Here is a 15,609-nt window from a genome sequence, read left to right as displayed (position 1 = left end):
TTTTCCTCCCTCTCCTCTCTGTCCCCAGCTGGAATTTTGCCATATCTTTCTCAAACTGAAAGGCAGACAGGATTACTGTGGAATATCTGCAGCCTTAAGATCCACACGCCCTCTAGACAGTTTTGTGCTCCAAGACTGGGGGACTGTATTTGGGCCAAGGTTTAAGAAATCTAACATCTTCCCTCCAGAAACCCAGCCAGAGGAATTCCCAAATGTCCTTACTGTGAACAGGACTGAAGAAACACGCATGGAATTTATGTTAAACCAGGCCTTTGTTTGATCTTCAGTAATTACCACTTTTATCTTCAAAGGACTGAGTTCTGTCCTCAGGTTTCCCAGCTGGCAGAGACAGCAGAGTTCAGAAAGTTGCCAAAGCCAACAGAATGGGTTATTATTCTCTCTTGGTGTGTTGAGCCTTTCTGAGTAGGAAAAACTCCCTTTGGAGCTGCAGAGCATATGCAGGTTAAGGAGAACGGGACAGGAAAAAACCAGGAGACAAACTGCACTTGAAGCCTACAAATATCATAGTGGCAGCTGAATTGCAAGATGCTGATGTGTGCCAAAATACTTTGTAAATGTTATTGATCCTGGGACCAAAAGGCTGAGGAAGAAGAAGGTGATGGCTCTGGACTGGTCACTTTAGCTGCAGAAGACCAGGTGGCTTCCAGTAGCACCACACTTATCCAGGGGCACAGCCAACACCTCCACTCCTCCTTAGGGGCTGAGAAAAGGGGTTTATTTATTAGCTCTACTCAAAGAAGAGTTTCTTCCACATGAGTTTTCTAAGTGGAAAATAAGGAGTGAAACACAGGAAGGAAGGATTTGTATAATGGGGTGTTTTGCTTCCTGACCCCAGAGAGCCTTAGGACATGACCTTTGGCAATAAGCCCACCCAAACCCTGTCCCCTGGATCCTCCCTGCAGCCTGGCCACCACCTGGCTTTGTGCTTGGTTTAGTGACACTCCATTCAACTGTGAAAAGCAGGGTTGAGCAGTCAGAAGGGACAGCACAACTGAAGGGAGTGGACCAGATCTCTGAGAAGATCCATAAATTATTAAGTTTATTGCCATGATGAATAAAGGCAATAAAATCTGTTTTGTGGGGCATGGTGAGAGAAGAGAAAGGGATGTGTGCTGAGTCAGGCCCAAGACCTTTCTAGCACAATGTCCCAGCCAGAAGCCAATTTCTGGAGAAAGCATCACCTCCCACAAATTATCCCTTAGCCAACAACTGTTTTCAGCTCCAGGACTCACTGGATCCAGAGCGATTTCTTTGGGTTTGTTTATCCCCCATGAATCTCCCCCATCAAATCAGATCTTTAAATCTTTAGCATCTGCAACATCATTTGGCAAGGAATTTCACAGAATTTTACCCTTTGCATGTATGCCTTACAGGTGTATAATAGGTAATCAGAGTTAACACAAAGGTGACTTTTTAATAATTTTTGGACCAGGACTGTTGGTTGAGGTGCGTGTAGGGCAGTGCCAAATGTGAAGGGCCAGATAGGTGCCAAGAGTGCAGAAGGAGAGCTCAGAGCAGACCGTGGCTGAGATGTGAAGGTTTGGAGAGGAAAAAAGTGCACAAGTGATGCACCAGTCAGTGCCAGCGTTTTGACCCGATGCATGATTGGATGTGGCTGTCAGGGGTGAAGGAATTTGCTTAAAAAGCTGTGCTAAGTGAGGAGAAAGGAAACCCTCAGAGACAATGGAGGCAGTGAATGTAAGTGATTTGGCAATTAGCATCTCTCAGATGGTGTTGGAAGCCACCAAGTGTCACAATTATTTCATAGCAGAGTTAGGAATTAACGAGATCTCGTCTCTGGTGTTCAGTCAATCCTGCACCCTTCTGCATTCCCTCTAAGTGGCTTAGGCTGGAACATAATAGGCAACTGCTGGCCATGGGCACATGACATTGTCTAATGGAGAGTATCGTGGACACAGCAATTACCCAATGACAAAAAAAGTAAAAAGAATTGAAATATTAGCTAGAAGGAAGGAAAAGCAAGCAGAAAGATGAGTGTGTGTATGCACATGGAATGGGACATTCCTTTGTTTCAGAGAAACAATCACCATCATTAATCTGCCAGTTTGCAGAACCAGCACTTCTGTTAATTTGTTGTTCAGAACAATTTTCTAGCCTCTGATCAGAATGATTTGTCCCAAGCAGTTTTTAGCCTCATTTGCTGCTCTCCGTCTTTCAAGGCCCTGAGGCAGAAGGTGAGTGCACAAGGCAGCCACACAGGGAGGGCTCACCTGGGATTCACTGGAATTATCCCTGTCCAAAGGACTAACTCAGCCCTTGCAGATTTGCTGGAACAGGGTGTGAATGGCAGCACAAGACTCCAGATAAATCCCTCAAAAGAGAAGAGACTCAGCAATAAAATAGGTCCATAACTGCATGAAAAGGTCCCTCTAACTGATACAGAGCAGCTGAAAGCAGACACAGGAACACCCTTAGAGCATCTTCATGCATTGATGAATCAGGATGTCTTTTCTGACACTGCCAGAAAGAGGGTCACAGTTTTACAGCATTACTTTTGAGAAGAAAAATTGTATAAAAAGAGATTTTGCCCTTGGCACTTCCTCTGTTAAGAAGAGAACAGTGCTTCCCCTGGGAGTTACTAACATCTACTTTTTATTTGAAGCAGAAGATTATTTGGATTAAGTCTCTATTTAATGTTGTATCTACTGGTAACTAATGGTAACAGATCTATTCATTACCTGATTTTTCTGAAGGTGCTGTACACAGAACTCGGTATAGTGAGTGATTTTGATATAATTGTAGTACTAAGCTGCAGCATTTTTTTCACTTTAAATGTGTTTACCTCTAAAAACAATGACTTTAAAAGTCTTTACTCAGAGAAAATACTTTTCAGAGTACAAGAACAAGAGAATAACAAAACAGTCAGTATTCTGTATCACTCAAAGCGTGGCTGACAGGTTAATGATGAAAAAGGAAGACCATAAAAGTAAACTTAAAAAGGGCTATTTAATGATTATTTTTAGCTTAATGCAGCCAGCAGGGAGGCTCCCTGACCCTTGTTCTCATTTTGGTCCCACAGACTGGGATGAATGCGCTTCCCGAGAGAATGACTGCTCTGTGTTTGCAGAGTGCATCAATTTGATGGGCTCCTACATGTGCAGGTGCAAGACAACCATGGATACCAATCCATCCCGACCTGGAAGAAACTGTGAGGGTGAGAAAAAGGCTGGCATGTAGGGTTTTTTTTACCATGAAACATTGGAATATCTTGTGGGGTTTTACATCTACTTTTATAACAGCTCTTCATGCAATTGCATCTTTGCAGTCTGTGGCTGAAGGGGTGTATATGACCTGTCTCTAACTAAGTAACTAATTATATATTTTTATTTTTAGTTAGAGTTATCATTATAGTTGTAGTTATATTATATAAATAAATAAATTCAGGTGAAATCTCTCTGAGATACTTCTTGATAAGCCTGATAACTCCAAGGAATACTTTTCCCTCTTTTGCTATGTCTGTGGCTAATTTCCACTCTCAAAGTTGATCCACAGCTTTGCCAACCAGAACAGGAGACCCAGGAATCAAATCTGCTTCTTTGTGTCAGCCCAAACCAGATTCAATCCCACAAAAACCACGTGTTCTGCACTGTGTTCATGATCATCCAAGACCTGTTTTTGTCATGCTGCCATGGGTGGTTGAGCGCCCTCGGTGCCATTTTCAGGCCAGGCCCTGGTGCCTCCTCGTCCAGTTTGAGGCCCATTTCAGGGTGTGTTTTCTCTGTTGCAGGTGAGATTGTGGATCCTCTTACTGAAACTGTGTCTCCTGAAATAAGAACCAGCACGGACTTGGCTCTTGAAGAAGGCAGCTCTGCAGGTCCTGCTCCCACTGCCACCACGGGGACAGCGGCTGCTGCAGGCCCCGTGTCAAGCACCGCCACACTCCTCCCTGCTGCGCTGGCCCTGGGTGACAAAAGAGCATCCCACAGTCCCACCAGTGCTCCTCCAACCCCTTGGCAAAAAGGTCTGGCCCCACGGGTGGCTTTCAGCAGGGACAGCAGCCCTGTGGCCTTGGGGGTCACCCCCAGCAGGGCACTGGCCATGGGGACAGAGGCCAGGAGCCCATGGCAGCAAAGCTCCATGACCAGGGCTGCTCTGCCAAACCCGCCCATGGGCACAGCCAGGCACGAGCAGCTCGGCTCACTGTGGCTGTTTCCAAATCAAACAGCTTCAGCTGCCACCAGCACTCTGAGAGCTGCTGCTGCTGTGCCCCAAGGCAGCTCTCCAGGTGGCCCTGACACAGCTCTGCTGGCCACAGGGAACGCTGGCATTGCCACCCCCAGAGCAGATGGAGAGAACAGCTCTTGGTCTGAGGGACTCTCTGGAGCCTTGGGGACACCAGCTTGGCCAGGCACCTCTCCAGCCCCCAGCCTGCACCACAGTGAGTAGACATCCCATGTGTGGGAATTCACCTGGGGAAGAAGCAAAGCCTTGCTCAGAATTCAGAAAAAGGCATCTAAAACTATTTTTTCATTGTCAAAATTATTTTCTTGGTGCCTGCAATTTTTTCTATGTCAATAATATTTTCTGCAGGAATTGGCACTTTCTCTTTGCTAAATCAGCTTCTGAAAGTGATTCTTCTTCCTGGCAATTTAGCAGTTGCTTTTATTGATGTTACATTTCTTCATTCCAAGAGGAGGAAGCACATAAAAGAGTGCACTGAGCGTGGCTCATGGCAACATTTGCTGCTTGTCCTTTTGCCACACATCCTGGTTTTTCTTGCAGCCTCTGGCACCAGGACACAGCAGCAGCAGCTGTCTGTGGAGTTAATTTAGGGAGCCAGGGAGGAAAAGAACCTGCCTTCCCATTGCTCTCAGCAGAGGATGATTAGTCAGAGTCCTCCACAAATCCCCTGTGAGGCAGGAGCTGCCTGGAAACCTGAGAGACACTGCTTCAATTGAGAGCAACAAGGCTGTGAAGGTTTAATCTGTTTGGGTTTGGGCAGATGTGTTGCAGTTAATTAGGGGATTTTTCTGTTGATGGAAGCTGAATCATATTTCAGAGAGTCAGATTTGGTTTTAAAATTACAGTTCTGTTTGCGATAGGAATGCTACTGTCTCTGCCCATCACTAAATGTATAGTTTTTCTTTAGTGTGTCACTATTGAGTTTGGCTATTTCAGTTTTGTTTCTGCTTGCTTTTATCCTGTCTCTCATGCCCTCCACATCTCTCCGATCCCAAGTCACACATTCCTCTGGTATTTTATCTCCCCCTCCCCTGTGGTCTCGTGTTCCTGGTGGTCTCCACTGGTCCAAGCCCCACTTCTGGAGCTCCCTCATTCCTTTCTCCCTGGAAAACTTCTTTTTCAGCCATGTACAGCAAATTCTGCTGCTTCTCCAGCCTCTCTTGTCCCTCCAGCCCTGCTCACCAGGTATCCCCTCCTGCCATCCTGCCCTGCCTTGGGCAGCTGTGCCAGTGCCTTGCTGAGCTGCTTTCTTCTCTCCTCCTAAAAAAGATGTTTGGGGTTTGTTTAATGAAAGAAACCCATAAAATTAGCTAATTTTAACTGACAAAAAGCCAAATAAAGGCTGTTCCCAGCTGGGAAAAAAAAAACAACGAAGAATTCTACACAAAAAGAGTTCAGTTTATATTCAGCCAAGTGCTTTTGCAGGGAAAGAAGCTTGCAAAGGGATTATGCTTAAGGAATAAGACCAAGAGCCACCAGAGTGGCATCTCACTAGCCTGGGGCAGGAAATCCAGAGGGCAAAAGCCAATGTTTGGTGAAGGTTCATATGCAGCTCCTCCTTGTGGCATCATCTCTGACCTGGAGGCTCAACCCCAGCCAACTCTTCATAGTCCAGTCTTTGAAATACCAGGGGGCTTTCTTAGTATTATTTGAGAATTGTTCAGAACATTTCCTCCTCTCATCTGAAACAACTGAATGTGTTTTATTCCCTAAATACCTGTGTTCACATGACAGGACAAGCCATGGCAAAAAGCAAACCCAAATCCTTTGATCTGACTGTCAGTGGTGAGGATTCCTTTGGGATCAGAATGATGCTGGGGTCCTCCAGTGGCCTGCTTCAAGCAGGCATTTCTCCCCTCCCCTATAAAGCTTTACCTGATTACTATTTCTTTCAGTACCTGTCTTTGTTCAAGTGATTATTTTCCCAGTGTGAGTAGAACCTGGGTGTAAAGCGGTCCACAGAGGTTATGCAGAGCTTTATAATTCCTTCTGTTTCAAAGAAAGCAGCTAAAATGGCAGATCAAAACTCAATATAGGAGTCAGACAGTCTCAGAGCTGGAACCTGGTGCCTGATACCCTGTGGAGGTGCAGGGAGGAAAGCAGGTTGCTACACCAGAAAGTCAACAAAGAATTTTAAACTGAATCCTTAGCCAGATGATAAAGTTCTTGAGGTTTTTGGTGAAGACTATCCTGTATTTATATAAACCATTGAAACATCAGGTTTTGCTGTGTCAGGAGTGATGATTTGTTAGGAGCTGGGGGCAGAGTGAAGGCAATTTGCTGGCAATGGTCACAGCACTGGATGATTGCAGTCATCACTAAATGCATGCCAGGGGCACAAACCACACCTTGAGAAGCCCCTTCTCTGATCTCTTATCACTTCAGTGTCTGTAGTAACAATGCCAAGCCCAGAGACACTGGGAAACACAGAGAAATCAGGAAATAAAACATTTGAGTCTGCACTGATGTCATTCAGCAGATGTGAACTAGGGGGGAACTGTACACCCTGTTGGGATTAATCTCATCCCACCACAGCTGTCCAAAGTGTAGATGTGTAAACCCAGGCAGCAGCCCAGCCTTCCTCTGAGGCTGCAGGGAGGATTTGGTGCTACAGTTTGGTCCCTCTGGAGGGGCTGGTGGGACATCCAGCTGAGCCTGGGAGAGCAATTCCAGTCCCTGAATAGAGCAACATCCCAGACATCCCTGAGGATCCAAGGCAGAGCTGGCAGACATGAGACCTACAGGAGGTCAGAGCCTTTCTTGAGAGCCATCTGGGGCTCAGGCAGGGCAGACTAAGATGCTGGATGATTTGTTTTTAGACTTTTGGGGTTTGGGCTACATTTCAGAGGGCTGGCCTTCTGCTGCTGTGAGTGGATGCATGTGGCCAGGGATGCTGGGCACTGTCCATGGGGTGCAGCCCATAAAGAACATATTACAGAAATTGTCTTTTTTCTTACCTTGCAGCCTTCCAGAAACTTAGTGGCACAGTTTGGATAACAAATGTGGAATACTCTCCAGGCTTTAGCAATAACAGCAGTGAGGAAAATCAAACCTTTGCACAGCTCTTTGTTGATGAAGTAAGTGGTGAAGAAGGATGTGACCTGTTACCTGTCTCAATAAAACCCTGTGTATGGTCTTTTTCCCCCAAAGCCTGTATAACTCATGTGTGTCCCTTGACACACCTGTAAGGTTTGGCTTCCCCTGACTGCCTGAGGCTGCAGGATAAGTGTGCAGCTGTGTTTTAGAGGAAGATCAGGATTTTGGGATTCTCTGGTACCTCCATGTCCTCTCCTGCTCCTGCCTAGTTATACTGAATTATTGATCTCCTCCAGGGGTGTGGTGGAAAGGTAATGGAACAAGCAAAATGCTCTGATACCCTTGCCCTGAACAGCACTATCCTAATTAGCTATTTGATTGTTATTATCCTTTGTAGCAGTACCTCAAGGCTGACAGTTCTTGTAATCATCCTGGATTTTGTAGCCCCATATCTGGAAAGGGAGTGGTTTCTTGAAAAGTCACCTCTGCCCTCACTTCTAATCAGAGTGCAGGATATCAAAGCACAACATGATATCTGCTGTGCCTTTAACCCTCTCAGCATTCCGGGGTGTTGCCTTTGACAGTGTCTAATATTGCAGGGAATTTGCCAGAAGTTTGTTCCTTCTGGTGCTCCCTCCAACACACCCATGCCTGGAAATCCACTGGTTATGCTGGGCTGCTTTACTGCCTCCTTTACCTCCCCGTCACTGTCTGTGTTTTCAGAGGCTTTGATAAGCGTGGTGATAAATCCAGCACTGGCACTTTGATGGATTTTCAAATCCTGCAGAGGCCTCCCAAGACTTACAGGGGACAGAGTCACCACGTGCCACTGGAACACAGCTGGCACAGGGGCACAGGCCAGGCCACAGACAACTGCAGGCAGGGAAGAGGGTGATCCATTTATCCTTCCTGCACATCAAATCAGTTTCCCACTGCTCACGACTGGTTTGCACCTTTCTGGGTGTGTTAGCAGAGCACAGCTTTCCTGGAGCTGTTTTGGCCCCAAGCTGTCACATCAGAAAAACTGTGACAAAACGAGAGTGATGTGATTAGCAAAGTGAAAAGGGAGCAATTCTCCACTGACCTCTCTCTCATTCAGCACCACGCTCTGCCCGAGGCTATTTCAGAGCAGCACAGTATTGGAATGAACTGAAATTCATGTATTCCCTTCATTCAGTCAGATATCTCAGTCCAGAAAATCATGGGTACTCCTATATTTAGGAAAAATTGTAAAATGGTTACTTAAAGGAACAAAATGAAGTTTTGTGTTGGTTTTACTTGGGTCTCAAATTTTCAGGCAGAGAATGATCATTTGGGATTATAAGGAACTAACTCCTTTTCCCAGCACTCTGGTTTTGTGGATCAGCTGGAGAGATGTGTTAGTGTTGATTCCTTCCACCTCTGAGCCACTGTAAATGGGCTATAATTGCAGAGCTGCTGTAAATAATATTATAAATATTGTATTTCTAGATGCCAAAGAAAATTTAGGAGACCAGAAAGATCTGTATATTTTCTTTTCAGGTTATGAAGACCTGAAATGGATCTTTTAAAGTAAATGTGGAAAATTTTATGAGCTTTAAAAGCACTCTCAGGTTCCAGTTAAATACAGTTTGCCAAACATTTTTTTAAACCTCTTTGGAGTCATAATCTACAATTCAGAGGATTTATAAATCCTAATGTGTATAATGTTCTTAAGCCCCAGCACTTAAGTGCCATGTGGTTAAATTGGCAGCACAGCAAATGGAAATACCATCCTTTAAATAATGAGAAGGAGGTAAAAATTTGATATGACAACCTGCACTGTCATTGTCCAGGCCAGTTCCACCACCTTTCTTGTAATGCAACTTAAAAACAACATAGCTAAAGGCAAAAAAGGATTTAAGTCCTGGGGTTTGTTGTTTTACAAACACCCCAGTTTGTGTTTTACGACATCCTCAACGAAATCAGTTGGGAAAGCAAAAGGTTTGAGTTGAAAATACATTCACTGAGGTGCAATAAATTCCCAAGTGGAAAGCTTGTTTTGGATTTGGGTGTCTTAAATTTAGCTGAATGACAAAAAGTGTGAAAGTAATAAATGATAATGCCTTATGAGTGACCCCCTCATTTGGAAGGCACATGGCCTGTGTTTGTGTAGCTGACTGCATTAAAATGATTGCAGTTGAAGCTATATGAATGTGGAATGAGTGTAGGAACAGGGATTCAGGAATTTTCACTATTCCAGTTTAATTTCACCCTTTTTTTAATTTGAGTTTATCCAACTCCACATCCTGGAAGCTGCTGGTGATGGTGGCTGTACAGATGTGTGCTCTGGTATCTTCTCCCTGAAGGTGCAGCCAAACCACACACAGTGGGGAAGTTTTTGTTTTTGTGTTTTTCTTTTTTTTATTTTTTTTTTCTCTGAGTGAAAAAACGGTCTTCAAACAATATTCTATTCAAATTACTGTACCTTTTACTTATTTATTCCCGGTTTCCAGACTGTCAGCATTTCCTGTTTAGGTTTCCTTTGTGTGATATAGAAATTGCAGATATGACAGACAAGAAGATAATTTCTCTTGTAAGAACTCCCCATACTCAAGGGTATTATATATTGAATATGTTTTTTTCCAAAAAGTTCCGTCCCTCCCCGTCTTTTTTTTTTTTTCTTTATTTTTTTTTCTAGCCCTGCTTCATAGAGCGTTGTTTTGATAACCCAGGGTGTGGTACCTGTTGGGAAATCCTGGAGTCTCTTAGATAAAGGGTTTTGTAGTGTCACCTAGTGGCTAAATACAAATACTGTGAATGTGCCCTGACACTATTCAAGCTCTGGGTCCTGCTTTGGGAGGAAAAATAGGAACAAGAACAAAGCAAACAAACAAACAAACAAACCTGTAGCCGGGTGGGGGTCAGGCTCTGGTCACAGGGAACAAGTGACAGGACAAGTGGAATTGGCCTCAAGCTGCTCCAGGGGAGGTTCAGGTTGGACATCAGGAGGAATTCCTGCATGGCAAGGGTGCTCAGGCCTTGGAACTGCCCAGGGAGGTTTGGAGTCCCCATCCCTGGAGGTGGCCAAGGAAGGTCTGGAGGTGGCACTCAGTGCTCTGGGCTGGGGACAAGGTGGGGATCGGTCAAAAGTTGGACTTTATGATCTCAGAGGTCTTTTCCAACCTCAACGATTCTGTGATTCTGTGAAAAAAGAAGAATCAAATTTTCAGATAAGGAAAGAGGATGAAACCAGGGTGGGAGGATAAGAGGATATCATAGGTGTCTTGTGTTTAATGTTGAGAAGTTCAGACAAAAATTATGAAAGCTGAAAACTTAGGTCTGATCTCCAAACTTTTCAGTACCTTCTTGTGAAACAGCAGAAAGAGAGAGCAGAAGGAGCCCAAGAGGCCCTGTCCTGGTGAAATGGGAGGATTTTGGGCTCTGACAAGGACAGTTTCTGTTCTGCCCAGGTGTTGAGAGGGGAGCCAGCTGCCTCCATCCTCCCAGCTCTGCCTGAGTGCCCCATGGGGCACTCCCAGATTTGCTGTGTGGCACTTGCAGGCACAAGGCAGCTGTTCCCAGGGGCACACAGGGGGTTTGCTCTGTGCCATGCTGCCTTGGCACCCAGCATGAGAAACACACCAGCTCTGGGGACTCAGGAAAGAGCTGCAGGACACCTGAAAATCCTGGGACTGTCTGCAGGGCTGGTAACAGACAGTGGGGAAGTCAGGGCTGGGTAATGCACAGCAGGCAGGGCACAAGGCTGTGCAAAAGCTGTGAGAATCCAGCACTAAAAGCAGCAGCTCTGAGCGTGGGTGCAAGGCAAACAAGGCTTCTCCTGGTGGCTCCCAGCGCTTGCCTCTTCCCTGGGCTCTCCCTGGTGGGAATCACTGCTGGCATCCCTGAGCATTACACACCGAAATAAACTGTGCCCAAACTCATGGCTGAAATCCAGCCCTGCTGCTCCAGATATTCCCTGCAGAAATCTGGGAGAGGAAAAAGCAGTTGGAGGTGGTCACAGTGTAGTAACCCCCCACCTGACCCCTTAAATACCCTGCTCTGGGCATTGAGAAAGAGGTGGGTTTTGCTTGGCTCTGGTGAGAAATCAGCAGTAAAGCAAAGCTTGAAGGTCACCTGCTCGAAGTTGTAACGTTCCTGGGCTGAGAGAGCCCTCTGAGCAGTGTGGAGCATCAGGAGGTTCTCCACTTCCAGCAACAATTCCTTGTGTTGGATTGGAATTCCTTGTGTTGGATTGGAATTCCTTGCATTGGATTGGAATTCCTTGGGTTGCCTCTCTCCAGAGGCATTTTGAGAGGCAGAACATGGGAGCTTCCCTGCAGTCTCCTCCCCTCCTCTCTGTTACCAGAGGCAAGGGCTTGTGCCAAATGACAGATGAGATATCTTAATCGCTTGGCTCGTTTAATATTCATGGTTAAATGTGCACCACATCCTTCAGCTGCTCTGGATTGAAAATGTTACAAAGCAAAAGGTCAATTTTCTGCTGCTTCCCTCCAGAGCAGGAAGAACAACACTCATTTCTGAGCAGTGTACACAGCCTGAAATGTAATTGCTCCATCTGCCCATCCCCACATACATTTTGTTTTTATTCCAGGTGCAGAAATCTCTGCCCCTTGAGGTGCTCCAGCAGATGGATGCTGGTCTGATTAAAGTGCTGGTCACGGGTGTTACTAATGGAAGCAGAGTGGTAAGTTTCAATTTGCTGCTTGCAGAAGAAGTGGATGTGCACCACGTCATCACCACTTTTTGTGAGGCCTTGGAAAACAGCTCCTACTTCACCATGGACAGGAGCAGCCTCTCCACACACGGTGAGGAGCAGCTTGTGCCCCAGTAATTCTTCAGAACCAGCCAGATGATGAAAGCTGTTATTAATCTGTGTCTTCTGAGGTGAAAATACCCGTAAAACACACGGATGAAAAGCCTTTCTCTCTCCTTACATTTCTCCTGCTTCTCCATCCAGTAAATTTTTCAGAGAACACTCACAGATGACATAGGAAGTGAGGTACCACTGATCCAAAAGGACAAAACCAACTGGTCTTTTTGACAATGTCTAGAACCAGTTTTACAGAGAAAAAGGTAAGGAGATGTTAGAGGTTATGGATTGAGGGATTTATAAGCTACCAGTGGAAATGAGTCCCTGAACAGAGCCATAACTAGCACTGTTTAAAATAATTTAAAAACACATTATGCTCTACTTTGCACTAATAATTTTTCCCTGAAATAGAACCAAATAGAAATTAATATAAATAAATGAATATGTGAATTCTTCTTCAGTGGGAGTAGTTTTCCTCACACACCTGTGGGTCAAGAGCTCAGGTGAAAGCCCACACTTTGCTAAGCCCAGCATGATGGCTGATTGTACAACTTCTTTCCTTTCATATGTAATTGGAGCAAGTAACAAAAACCATTAATCTCCTGACTAAGAGCAGCTGAAGTCACAAGTCACCTCTGAGAAAAAAATACCAAATACTGTATCCCTGACACAATCCATTTGTCCAAAGAAGGTTGCTATAACCTGTCAATTAGAATCTCATGCAAAAATACTTCAGAAACATATTTATTCTCTGCTCTATAATTTTTTGTCTGTTACCTCACAGCTGTAAATCTGGGAAGTTACATATCCTGGTAATTACTAGGATCAGAACTGTCTTGTGGTAGTGCTTTGTAGAGTGCCTGCCCCCCTCAAACCTGGGCTAAAACAAAGGGTTTCTGTCAGGGACAGGTCCCACAGAGCAGGTGGCTGGTGCTGCTGTCTGAGTACCACCTATGCTCTGGTTTGCTCTGGTTTTTAGACTTTGGAAAGAGAAAGAGAAGTAAAAGCATGGTTTTTTCTCTCAAAAATGAAAATTTTGGCCAGGTAAAAATTAAGACAGCAACTAGACTGCAACCTGGACCAGTGACACAAGCCTTCTGCTTCACTCTTGCTGGGCATTTACAAAGCATCTCCTCAGAATTGTGAAATGGGGAAAAAACTGAGGAGGCCCCTGGGGTTAGAAGTATCCCCTTGGGCAGTGGATCACTTTGGGAGTGGGAATGTACTATTTTAATATTTAATGCTTTAAGGTTCTTTTAACAGTTCTGTTTCTCATATTTGCCACAAAAATGAGACAGGATTGTCAAGATTCTTAGTGATTTTCATTAACAGTAGCAGAGGGGCAGAAGAGGTAATAGAGAAAGTAATAATATACTTGGCTTGACCTCTGTATGGCAAATTCTGGAAATGCTGAGGAAATCCTGATATTACAAACTGTATTTTTCTATGAGCTGATTCATCTGGCTTCTCTCTTTCCTCAGGGTGTTTGTTAGCTGATGTAGGATGGGTCTTTAATTTCCTAAATTCTCTTAAGCTTCTTCAGTAATTTATATTTGGTTTTGTAACCACAATGATAAGGAACATTTCTTACAGAAGGCACAATGATCTGTCAATTGATACCAACATTTGTTCAGTTTTAACTAAGATATTAATGTGATTATAAGCTTTTGGGAAATCCAGCTCTGTAAGAGCTCCAACTTTTATTTTCCTTCCTTTATTGTGCAAATCAGTGTTTTTTTCATTTGGGGAATTTCTGGAAGCTGGGCAGTTCCATAAGGATTTATATATGTGTACAGATTTTATATGTTGCTTGGGAAATATGTGATATTTTTATGTTTTGGCCACTAAAATTATTTAAGAGAAGTTTTGTGCAATGAGACACACTGTTTGTGCTTCCCTGCAAATGGAGTTCATTGTCTTGATTCTCTCAGTCAGAGGTTGTTGAATACTCAAGGTGTAACCCCAGACCTGTGCTGGATGTTAGGTGTTTAACACACATTGATCTGAACCTGTGCTTCCCTTTTCCCCTGATTTTTTCTTCCTGGAACCATTACAGATTGCCTCTGACACATTTATTCCTCTCTCTCAGGACACACCTGCAATATGGGACTGCCACATGAGGTTTGGCCCACGCATCCCCCAAAATGAGTTTTCCAAAGCACTCAAGGTCCCATCTTTTGGGCAGTATCTGGTCACAGATGAGGCCTGTGCTTTTTTATCAAACTCCCAGTGTTTTTATCAAATCCTGGTGATGCCCCCAGCCAGAACTGGGCAGTCTCCTACAGCTCCAGGCAAAAACATACAAGCACTTGCTGAGCAACTTCCAGTGGGGAATATTGTACAAGCACTGATCTTCCAAAAGCTGCACGTACATGTGTTACACACTAATTATTGCAGCTGCCAGGAAATAAAGCACTTCAGCTTTACTGGTGGGCACTTATGTGTCTCATGGGCTCCTTTCTAAAAAAAGCCCCAGCTTTGGCAGTAAGTAGAGCAGGTAATAAGAACAAAAGAAGCTGCTTTCCTGCCAGTAACTGTGAGTTTCCTCCTAAGAGTTTGCTTTTGCTTAATGAGACCAATCTCAACATGTAAATTACAACAGTACCTTTATTTTTGTCACTCTTCAGCACTTCCCTTCAGCCAGAAGGCAACAGTGACAGATAAGAAACCTGTGAACAGCACAGTTTTACCTGTGACATCTCTGCAAACTTCAGCTCATGTCTCCACCCCTGCTTCTCTGGACTTCTCTCCTGCTGAGCACAAAGCTCTGGAGGGCACCATGTTCTCCAGCACAGTGCTGAGTCCTCTCACCACAGATCCTATGGCAACTCCAGATATTTCTCCTCGAGCATCTCCAGCCCCCCTGGTCAAACCTGCCCAAGAGGTTTCCCTTAAAGATGCTGTGAGTGTGTTCTGTGAGGCTGAGAGGATCGTCCTTGCCATCCAGAAGAGATTCTTGCAGCAGGAGTCTATCCCAGAGAGCTCCCTGTTCCTGGGGGAGCCTGGCTGCAATGTGAGCACCAGCAATGGCACCCACGTTGTGCTGCAGGCGGGCTGGAGCGACTGTGGCACCCAGGTTGAGACTGTAAGTCCTCTGATCAAGGCAATGCCAGCAAGCTCTGGAGCACTTCATTTCTCTCTCAGGAGGGGAGAGGCAGTGGCAGATCCTTAGCTAGGTGTACAGTCTATTAGCTGCTGAACTTCTGTTGGAGAAAGAAATCCCTGTCCTGTGATGGAAAGTTACCTGTGTGTGATGGGAAGCACCAAAGAGAAGGGGAATCTTTGAGGTCAGGCAGCAAAACTCCTGGGCCTGTCCAAACTGAGAGTCACTCCCCATGCTTCTTCTGGGTTCCCTCTGCAGCATTCTTTTCTTAAAAGTAATTTCATCATCCCATGCTGAAAAATACTTCAATAGCTACCAGTAGTGGGGACAAAGAGTGACAGCTCTCTTTGGATCCCAAACCAATGTTCAGACCATGCCAAAGTACAGAAACTCCCTTCTGGAGCAAAGATCATTGCTAAGGAATGATCATTGTCCCATCCTTGGAATTGTTCAA

General features: G+C 44.9%; 1 protein-coding gene across 1 annotated transcript in view; it reads left to right on the top strand.

Annotated features, from left to right (window-relative positions):
- The window catches only part of UMODL1 (uromodulin like 1), a 45,072-nt gene that overhangs the window by 17,180 nt on the left and 12,283 nt on the right, over window positions 1-15,609 (top strand). The window contains exons 10-14 of the mRNA XM_064404638.1: window positions 3,062-3,196; window positions 3,770-4,420; window positions 7,189-7,301; window positions 11,834-12,047; window positions 14,680-15,137. Coding sequence (XP_064260708.1) covers window positions 3,062-3,196; window positions 3,770-4,420; window positions 7,189-7,301; window positions 11,834-12,047; window positions 14,680-15,137 — 1,571 coding nt within the window. The remainder of the gene's footprint in view (window positions 1-3,061; window positions 3,197-3,769; window positions 4,421-7,188; window positions 7,302-11,833; window positions 12,048-14,679; window positions 15,138-15,609) is intronic.

This window comes from Passer domesticus, chromosome 2 (genome assembly GCF_036417665.1).
Source record: "Passer domesticus isolate bPasDom1 chromosome 2, bPasDom1.hap1, whole genome shotgun sequence".
Classification (NCBI taxonomy): domain Eukaryota; kingdom Metazoa; phylum Chordata; class Aves; order Passeriformes; family Passeridae; genus Passer; species Passer domesticus.
This window is presented reverse-complemented; position numbering and strand designations above follow the sequence as displayed.